The sequence below is a fragment of the Haliotis asinina genome, chromosome 15, assembly GCF_037392515.1.
Source record: "Haliotis asinina isolate JCU_RB_2024 chromosome 15, JCU_Hal_asi_v2, whole genome shotgun sequence".
Classification (NCBI taxonomy): Eukaryota; Metazoa; Mollusca; class Gastropoda; order Lepetellida; family Haliotidae; genus Haliotis; species Haliotis asinina.
In genome coordinates, this window is record NC_090294.1 from 27,673,807 (window position 1) to 27,684,861 (window position 11,055).

General features: G+C 38.5%; 1 protein-coding gene across 1 annotated transcript; it reads right to left on the reverse strand.

The window, feature by feature from the left end:
* Positions 1 to 7,577: 7,577 nt before the first annotated feature.
* Positions 7,578 to 9,750, reverse strand: LOC137265469 (baculoviral IAP repeat-containing protein 2-like). The gene has a single exon (XM_067800873.1). The coding sequence runs from the start codon at positions 9,647 to 9,649 to the stop codon at positions 8,738 to 8,740; it is 912 nt and encodes a 303-aa protein (XP_067656974.1). The 5' UTR covers positions 9,650 to 9,750; the 3' UTR covers positions 7,578 to 8,737.
* Between the last annotated feature and the right edge of the window lie 1,305 nt (positions 9,751 to 11,055).

Genomic DNA, 11,055 nt, shown 5'->3' on the forward strand with positions numbered 1-11,055 from the left:
TTTGTCACGTCGAAGGCCCCGGTTCGATTCCTCACATGAGTACAATATGTGAATCCCATTTCTGGCGTCCCCAGCCGTGTAGTTGCTAGAATATTGCTAAAAACGGCGTCAAACCATTCTCACTCACACCCTCGTCTGTCTCACAGTCCACAAGCAATATTTTCCCTATGGCCGTGCCCTCCATACAACGCTAAAGCTCTGTCTCCCGGGGTCTCTTTTTTATACGAAACGGGTTTGTTTGTTACAATCAAAAGTATGTATATTGGAAAGCTAAGCGTTAGTCTGTTATCTCATCAATTCTTTAAAGAAATCTCACAGAAGGTTCTTCTTATTTGAAAAGGAATATGTTTACAATGTTCTTTATTTAAAATACTTTCAGTGTCTATTGTTAAATTGCACATGTACGGGGCTTTCCTCTACCTTAGAAATTCAATGCATTTGTTTTACACACGGCCATATCTATTTATCAATATCTAAGGTATTTGGGAACGCTGTTATGCCTGATGTGTATGCCCGTTCCAGTTTAGTGTATGCCTGATGTGTATGCCTGTACCAGTTTAGTGTATGCCTGATGTGTATGCCTGTACCAGTTTATTATATGCCTGATGTGTATGCCCGTTCCAGTTTAGTGTATGCCTGATGTGTATGCCTGTAACAGTTTAGTGTATGCCTGATGTGTATGCCCGTTCCAGTTTAGTGTATGCCTGATGTGTATGCCTGTACCAGTTTAGTGTATGCCTGATGTGTATGCCTGTACCAGTTTAGTGTATGCCTGTACCAGTTTATTATATGCCTGTACCAGTTTAGTGCATGCCTGATGTGTATGCCTGTACCAGTTTATTATATGCCTGATGTGTATGCCCGTTCCAGTTTAGTGTATGCCTGATGTGTATGCCTGTACCAGTTTATTATATGCCTGCACCAGTTTAGTGTATGACTGTACCAGTTTATTGTATGCCTGGAGCAGTTTATTGTATGCCTGTACCAGTTTATTGTATGCCTGTATCAGTTCAGTGTATGCCTGTACCAGTTTAGTGCAGTATTAGTTTTGTATGCCTGCTGTGTATGCCTGTACAGTTTAGTGTATGCCTGTATCATTTTAGTGTATGCCTGTACCAGTTTAGTGTATGCTTGTACCAGTTTAGTGTATGCCTGTACCAATTTAGTGCCAGTCTAATGCATGCCTGATGTGTGTATGTGCATACACAGGGAATCAAACATTACGGACGGGTCACCATACTAAAGTCCCGCAAAACTTCATGTTGGCTGGGCATAATAGTAACCATTGATGTGGATGTACAGTTAAGTATAAGAATACAAACAATAAAATCCTGTACATATGCTCAAAAACATGAACTTTTTCGGCAGCTATATTGTAAAATAGCAGAGCAATTACTACTCTCTACAACGGTGCATTTGTTCTCACGATCATAAGTTAACCAGACTGGTTAATCACTGTTATCTTGCACAATATAATTCTGGAAAGTGTATGTACACTCTTAAAATCCAGTAGGTGATTTTGAGAATATTGGACACAAGTAGATGCGGTAAAAACAATGCAGATATATATTTTCTTTCTAAGAAGTCATCATTTTGTAATTGTACACAGCTTCAGCACCAAAACGCGGCAAATTTTAACTTTTTCTCCTATGTTAGAGAGAATGAAAGTTGCGGAAGGCTAGCACGCGATCATTTTTTAAAAATACGATTACATGTACTCTCCCTACTGAGATTATTGTGGGAATCATTTTCATTACGGTTCAGTTCAATGATTACAACATATCCATACATTTGTTACCAGCTAGCTTGCAGTCAGGAGGTCTGTGTAAATAAAGCAATAGTGCAAAAAACAATAGCCGCTGTTTCTTGGTTTCCAGCCACAGAACAAGTGTGAAACTGAGTCACAGATAAACAACCTGACACCGTGGCAAATAGTACCCAGCAACAAAAATGTCATGAAAATGTTAAGTCAAACATATAGATGGGGAAGGAGATAATATTATTTCCGACCCGTATTATAAAAAGTATTTCGATGCGAAAAACACTCCCTCCCCCAAAAACACCCCTCTCAAATGGGCCACCCAAACTCGTGTCTATCTGAATAGTGACACTTTGCATAGAGAACCTCCACCACCACACTCCCCCGCAACACAGCCCAGGTCCACCCCTCCATGATGTAGCGTATCTATGTGTACCTCTGAGTTCGGTTTGGGAGAAACCTTTTTACTTTTACTGCCATGCTGGAGGGCAGATGGAAAAACTTACGTTTGTTTCGTGCGTTAAATATAATTGCCGCTTGCTTGTGTATTACGGAAAACATACTATTTCCACTTTCGCAAAGGCCAAACGGTTTGTATTTTAACAAATACAAGTCACGCGTAAATATCCTGTTCAGAATAGCCTACGTTGCGGAAATAATGGATAAACGCATCAGTGAAAAAGCCATACACCATAGTGTCGAAGGTGAACAAACCCACACGTATTCTATCCTTATATATATTAGAATACCCACTGGTCCCATCAAGAACATCAAGTACTCCATCGCCAATACCATTTGTGTATCTAATGTTTTCGAAAACTGACTTCATAAATATTTGCCACATACATATTAGTAGTACAATGGTGCAATCAGGGTGTGTTCCTGACAGTTCTACAACTCATGAGTTGGCGGACTTGTACAATTCCACTGTAAGATAAAGAAGTAAATGCAGTGTTCTGTGACATGAGTTCGGCATTTGATAAAGTGTGGCATAAAGGACGTTTGAATGAATTACAATCATTTGGAATTAATGGTAAATTGATAGGATGACTAGGTAGGTATCTAAATCACATGGTTAAGAAGGTATTTATATTACCTTTATTAATATGTGTCCCTCAGGGATCACTTCTAGGACCTTTATTATTCTTAATATACATCAATGAACTTGTTTTGCTGAAGTTTCATCATTGTATGTAATAACAGAAGACCTGGTTTTAACAACAAAGAGTCTCGATGACTCTATGGGTCTACATAGACTTCCCACGTTGGCAAATTAATAGCAGGCGAAGTTCAAGCTCAGAAAAAACAGAAACAATTGAATTTAGTAGAAAACGAGTAACTAGTCTAAGGGGTTTCTATAAACAACAACACTGAAGAACAAAAAGAACATATAAAACTGTCAACTGCCCTGCTCAAATTAATAGTTTTGTAGACAGGATTACTCCTCTGAAAAATTGCTTCAGAAGTTTGAAATGCGGTTTATCACGTAGATCACTTCAGAGTATGTATCGTCTGCCATAACTGATTATTGTAGACATGTCTGGGATACCTGTACTCAGAAAATACGTCTAGATACATTAAGGACAACAAGAGGTAGAAATCATAATATTATATGCAGAAACTAATTTCTTCCCCCTTATTGATAGAAGAAGGTGTGCAAAAATTAACCGTCTTCCATACAATGATAAATGGCAAAGCACCAAATTATTTATATATTGTCCCGGACAGCGTTTCGGCCAGTAATTCGTATTAACTGAGAAATTCATCAATTTCACAAAATATTTGTGTAAAAATAACTGCTTTTTCAAAATCATTTTTACCCAGTACTGCAGATCTTTTGAATGCGCTATCGAAAGACATCAAAATGATACAATCTGAAACATAAATAAATAAAAATAAAATGTAACGAACAAAATTACAAAAACATTCAGTTAAAAAGAAACTACAGAAATGTTAATCTGACTTATGGAATCTCATTTTGTGAACTTCAAAACTTCATTGTAGGCGTACTTTAGGCTATTGTGATCAACTTATCATTGATTTGAAAGACACATCCCAAGCCTTTGGTCCTGTTTGTGCGGCCCTTTTCGTGGAAATACACCTCACTATCTACTTGTCTGTCCATACGACGGTATGTTAACACATGATACGTTATATTACTAAAACATGGGTACATTCTCTATGGAAATAGTAAAATATCTATCTTGATCTTACTTGTCTGTTTAGTTAGTCATCTCTTGTAGATTTAATACTAAATATTTTAAAGAACTGTTAACTTTAAGAAATATATCAGTTGCTATCATGAAATTGCTATTAAATTAATAATCATCATTTGATTGAACATTATGGTTGGTCATTCGATCAGTTTGAATGTTAATATTTTTTTTAGTTACTTTTGTAAATTGTGTTACAGAGGTATCAACATAAGCTTTTACCTTGTTTGCCAATTCATTCGTTTCTCGATAATAAATATGGTTAAACGATATTCTTCAATTGCCCGTGGTTCGTCACAAGCGCAACTGATGAGTAATGGAGAAACAAGCAAGGTCTAACTTCGAGACACAATAATGTTTGACTGTTATTAAATGGAAGTGTACAACAGATATATTGCAAATTTTTCAAGCCATTAAAGTAATATCGACCGGTGTCGTGTTTGGATGTGAATGGTCTAATCAAATACATGAATGGACTGTCTGAGTTGGGTTGTACGCTCGTTTAGCATTACGTAAGCAACATCAGGGCGGGAGTATCAGAAATAGGCTTCACGCATTGTACCCACCTGGGGAATCGAACTTGGGTTCTCGGGGTGACTAGCAAACGCTTCAACCACAAGGCTACCCCTTCGCATCCAAATGGTCAATTTTGAGTATTACTGTACAAGTGTCATATACGTTCACACAGGGTTGACTTTATGAACTAGAACAAAGCCAGATGTGCGTCCATGATACGTCCAGTCCGGTAAAGAAGGTATTAGTGTAAGTGTCATATATGCGATAAACGTGCTTTGTCGTAAGAGACAACAAATGAGACCGACTGGTCAAATTCGCTAACGTAGACGGCGCATGCCATCATATCATTTGGGTAGATCGATGCTCATGCTCTTAATCACTGGACTGCTTGGTCCAGACTCGATTATATACAGATTACTGCTATATAACTGGAATAAATTCACTCTCAGAAGCGTATATAAGACGATTGTTAATTGATTGAAGCGTTCGTAAAATATGGACTGATTGGTCTTACTGCTGAAGTGGGAAACAATCAAATGAGATTAATATCTGAGTACAGTTGGACATAAATTGACATGCAAACGCGACTACTTCAACTAGTAGCATTTTGATGTTCTGGTGGGTTGGTGTGGCCCTATGAATCATATATATGATGTATGAAATTGACTCTATGGGAAGTGAGTCAATTTAGTTTTACACGTTTTTAGATTTTTTTTATTTCCAGCAATATTGAGACACCGGAAATAGGTTTCACACATTGTAACCCTGAGGGCAATCGAACACGGGTTTTAGGCGTGACGAGTAAATGCTTTTAAACCACTAGCCTACCCTATCGCCCGACTTTATGCAGGGTAACATGAGGGAAACATGGAACAAAGAAATCAGTCTCCAAATATTCAGGAGACACCTCTGACAAGAGTACTCCATGTAACCTTTTTGTAGGCCAGTGTGTTTGCAGTGAAGGCGTTTTCGATATAGCAGTTGGGGAATATTATATTAATACATTGTCAGTAGAGGGCCTGTCATCCTCGAGCACTAAATCAAATTTGAACAGTATTGCATTCTTCCTGTCAGCACAATGCCGTCCGTAAGAGTTGTGTGTTTTGTTGACTGGCTGATTGTTGCTTTACGCCGCACTCAGCAGTATTCCAGCTATGAGGAGGCACCCCAGTTATCAACAGCTTGACACCTATTCTCACGAATTGTGTGCTACTTATAATTGTATGTGTCCCGCATTAAAGAAAGAAAAGCAACCTTTTGACTGATTTTACCTGTTCAAATCATGTTTATATTGGGCGACAGGCGACAGGCGACAGAAATTGTTAATTTTCTGGGTTTAGAGTTTCGAAGCTCTTTAAGCGCTAAGATAGTCGTAAGTAAATGTAAATGTATGGCGCTAACGACTATCTTACCGATAAGAGAGCTTTGAAAATCTAGGCCTTGTTACACACGTGTTTGATTTTGGGTGAAGCGTGAAAAAACAGATTACATTTTCGACATAATGTATTGTTCCTTTCGTCCATGCCAAGTACATATCATTACATGGTATAATAGTGTTTCATATGATGTCTCAATAAAAGTGTAATCAATGTTACTTCGTGAAAATATTTATCAAGTTGTGTTTATTAGACAGTAAGCCTTATTTACAGTTTTATATTGGGACAATACAATATCAAGCTCTCATAGCTACTAAATTTCAGCCGATTGCTCATTATAATTCACAGGTTTTAAGCTGAAGTTAGTTTAAGATGGAATGTACGTGCCCATGACAAAATCTGTGCACCATAAGGATAATACATTGAATGACCCATCCAGCAGTAATAACTAAGTGAAGTGATGCTCTTCATTTACAAGTTAAGCATTTGGTGGATGTTAAAGGACGTCTGTGTGATTTACGTGATGGTATCTACGCGACCTCATTCCCAAAGGAGAATCCTTTTTTCGCGACTGCTACTCAGGTAAGACAGTTTCATGGGTCATGAACTCTTCTAACAAAAAGATGAGTATTTACTTTTAACTGGCGTACCATTGTTGCCATTCTACACCAAACTAAAGAGGCACCGTGATTACAGTTTGGAAAACGTTTCACGGTGACTCGTCACTGTGTGTACTTCAAATAATGAATGACACGAAGAAACAGTTAATCAGCGTTGTATCTTCTGTGTAATAGTATAGAGACATTTCAAAAATAATTTTCAAACTTTCTGTAAAGATATGGCAGTGTCACCGTAATGTGGATTACACGATTCGTATTGAAGCTGTTTAATAGTTAAGGTATTTTGTGTGTAAAAAAATATGATAAAGATAAAAGTATGTGAAATATATTTCCAGTAATAAGTAGTTTTGTTTTTGTTTTTGTTTCTTTTTGGGTTGTTATAATTAATAAGATTATTCTGTGTGACTTACTTAACACAATCTTGTGATATCTGTCATCAAAAAGACCACGTCACAATTTGCTTCCAGTTATTTGGGGGATTTCTACTGATAGTGTCACGTGCATTACATAGTTGAATTTGGGTACCCAATCATGGATGGCGATCTTCATTCTTTCCTTGACTCTCTCTTTTGATAATTTTGTGAACAATAAGTGATGTTCTAACAATTAAATGACTCATCATTTAAAAAATAAACTTTATATTTTTACCAGTTTCCAGTTTGATGCCCGCATATCGGATACGATCACATGTGTCAACGAAGACAGCGCCCCTGACCACCCGATCCCGATAGTCGCCTCTTACGAAGAGCATGGGTTGCTGAAGATCAGTTCTATCCCGGATCTTCCCTGTCGGAAAAAGTGAGGGAACGAGTAAAGCCCCTTTTTAAGAATAGTCAGCCAATACCATGGCGGAGGAATGAATGAAATTCCCGTGTGCGGAATCGACTCAGAGTCTTCGGCGTAGTTGGTGAACGCTTTAACCACAAGGCTACCCCACTGCCCTTAGTATCTAGTGAGTAGTATTAAGAGGAAGCTTTTCCCGAAATACTGATCAGCATGGTAACAACCATATTCTACCAAGTCTATTATTGCAAAGTTGATACAGAAACAATTTGACTAAAACTGTTAAAAATGTAAGACAAAAATAACAACATCCAGCCGTGTTTTAATGTAAAAGCAAAATAATTCTATATTATAAATGATGTAAGTTTATTGAAAAATAACAATTAACACCCTAAAAAAGATGGAAATTAAAATATAAAACACAGATTAATTCTTGGACTTCTACGATGTAAGTCGGAGTAGAAATACAATATATAACTCTGTAGCTTAACAACTACCGGCTAAACATTCTTTCACAGTAGTGAGTATAGTTTTAGGGAGCCTTTAGCAATATTTCAGGATTCATTGCCAGTGAACCAGAAATATACTTCACACATGGTATCGATTTCGGAATCGAACCCAGGTCTTCAACGTGACTAGCGAGCACTGAACCATTATGCTACCCCATTGCCCTCACTAGTAGTGCCATGGTCAATCAAAAATATTTTAATTACTGTGACAATACACTGAGGTGACGTTTTCTTTTGCAAATGCTACTTTTCATACAACAACACAGACGTAATGAATGTAAAATGTTGCATTAATGTCTTTGTGCATTTTTGAAAATGATCAGTAGTTGTCTCCCCTTGATTGTCATCTACAGATCATCTCCGTACAGTCATTACACAAACGAAATTCTTCGTGAGCTAAATATAAACAACGTTAACATAAACAACCTTGTCCCTTAATTTCATGCCAGGTCCAATTAGAAGCAAAAGACACAACTGTCTGCTACGACCACATCTTGTTACAGTTACAGATCGTGGTTTTGAACAAGTCAAAGCAAAACGCTTCAACATTTAAACGAAATCATTACAGAAGTACAAGGTTCTTCGTTTGCAATGATTTCCTATATAGTTGATCATATTGCAACAAGAGGGTTTGACAAATAAAACTACACATGTAAATATTTGCTATTTTTCAAAGTAATTACAATCAATTGTTGGGCACAGTTTACAGCTCCAAGGAAAATCATAAATACACATAAAAAACCCACACGCTGACAACAAACTTCAGCATTATTTAGCTGATAGTTAAAGTATCGAAGCAAAGACGCCGCATATTTTTGCGGTATGGTCATAATTTGGTTTTATGTCACAACTGAACAATATCCTCTGTTTGTATTATAAATTTTCAGAAAGTAAAATTACTGGAAAAGTATGCAGGGTCCCCCACCATGATATGAAAAAAAATGCATAAATATCGTCATTTTCACATTAATTCCTCCACCGCCAGATACAAAGATGTGGCATCCGGAAAGTCATTTCCTATTGTCTGCATCCTTGATGCAACAGCTTGTTTAATTAGCTCGCATGAGACTCCCATGGCAAGCACTGCCTCTTCCTGTGGGGAGGGTCTTGATTTACTTGGAGAAGCACCTGCATGACCTTGACCTTTTGTGGGACATTCGCTTCCACGTCCGCCTTTGTCCCTGGATCCATGATTTGCAGCAACAACAACAGGTTTGTTTTGTTCACCAGAAGCTCCATCGTGTCGTGGATCCTGTAACCTCATGTTAATTCCATTCCCCCGCTTGCTGTTGTGGGCGTGTTTTATATACTCACATCTTGGAGACCATTGGAGATGCGCATCAAACGGATCATCATCAGTATCCCAGTCCCTTAATGTCAGTCCACAGTAGAAGCACCGAGCTCGGTCTGCAGAGCCGATATAGAAAAACCCGGCGGCAGCCATATTAGGAGGAGATTGAATATCTAGTTTAATAGGCCATGCTTCAAATGTGCCAAGTCTCTTCACCTGGTCAACAAAATCGCTATACTTTGCCTTCGTAACATCATATCCAGATCGTAGCGCAGGTGTAAGCACAGGAAACCACTTATTGAGGAAGCTGCAGTCTGGGGAGTATTTCCGGTGTACGTCAAGGGGCACATCTGTCTTCGTCCAGTTGTACAGTTTAACCTTGCAGCTGTCACATTCAACTTTGTCCCCAGGACCGATCAGCATAAACCCCGCAATGGCTAGCTGTAGTGATTTAACTTTCCCGGTCCAATTGTCGAATGTCCTCAACCTCCTAGCTAGGTTCTCTTTCTCCTGAGTCGGTTGTTTATCGTGTCTGCCACGATTTTCAGCTTGCAACGGCACTGCACTATCTGATGTATCCATGGTAATGTGTTTCAGATCACATGCACATACTCCAACACGAACAAACTTGAACGTGAATTGCCGGGTAAAGCCTGTCACAAAATTCAAATATTTCTTTCACGCATTATGAAATCGCAACTTCCTGTGCCTAAAATAGATCCACATCATTCCTTCACAGCAGGCAATAGACGAGAACACTTATGTCCCAAAACGAGTTATGTTTATGTGTTTATTTCTTTGTTTGTTGCAGGAGTATTCAGGCTATTTGAACTCGGTCTGTAAACAAACAAATCAAGACACCACACAATCTGTGGAGTGTTTATAGCACATGGCGGTCGTCCTCTGTAACTCTGATACCATGACATATGTCAATCAAATCAGCGAGATTGAAAATCGCGTTAGTCGTCTCTTACGACAAGCATGAGTTGCTGAAGATCAGTTCTAACCCGGATCTTCCCTATGTGGTCTAAAGTAACATTTTTACCAAAAGCGTGTACATTGCGGACTGTTATAGATCACTCGCGCTCACGGGCACTATTACATTTCTCTGTAGTATGGCACTTTATATACTACCCGTAAAGACTCGCTGACTTGGTTGACACGTGTCACTGTAACCAAATTGCGTAGATCGATGATCATGATCAAAGGATTGTTTGGTTCAAACTCGAGTATTTAGATAATTTAATATTACTGAATGCGGCCCTGCACAACAAACAAAATCAGTCAGTGACTCGTATTTTCGGTTTGGAGATATTCCTTGAGTAAAAATCATTATTTGACTCCAGGTAGGTTGTCGTTTAATAAACAGAGATTGGAGTTGTGGGCATTGTGTATGGAAATTTAACAAGTGTCAGTGATATGTGGCACTTTGAGGCTCAGGCTCACCTTCTGGTGAAATATAACATAACAATAGACCGATTTCCACAAACACCTCAGATAAAAACGTCTTAGAAGTCCACATAAAAGTTATGGTAGTTTGTAACATAATGATGGTGGGGTAGCCTAGTGGTTCAAGCGTTCGCTCGTCACGCTGAAGACCCGGGTTCGTTTCCCCATATGGGTATAATGTGTTAACCCCATTTCTGGTGCCCCACGCCGTGATGTTGCTCGAGTATTGATAAAAAACGGCGTAAAACTAAACTCAGTCACTCAACCAAATCAAGAGCGAGAACCACCTTATAGCTGAAATGTGGTTGAGTGTGGCGTTAAACAACAACTGCTGTTTGCTAGAACGCCTATCTACAGCCTGCTGATTTACATAAAAGATAAAGAAGTCAGGTCGCGCACTCAACGTTAACAGACCACGTGGTGACAGCTGTTGTATATTTGCTCTTAAATTCATAAATGGGATCACACCCAGAAATTTTGTGAAAAAACTGTTGGAAGTCAGATCTTTTGCACTTTTTTCCAAATAATTTGATACAAGA

Coding starts and splice junctions, on each gene's coding strand:
- LOC137265469 (XM_067800873.1), bottom strand. CDS start 9,649: ATGGATACATCAGATAGTGCAGTGCCGTTGCAAGCTGAAAATCGTGGC.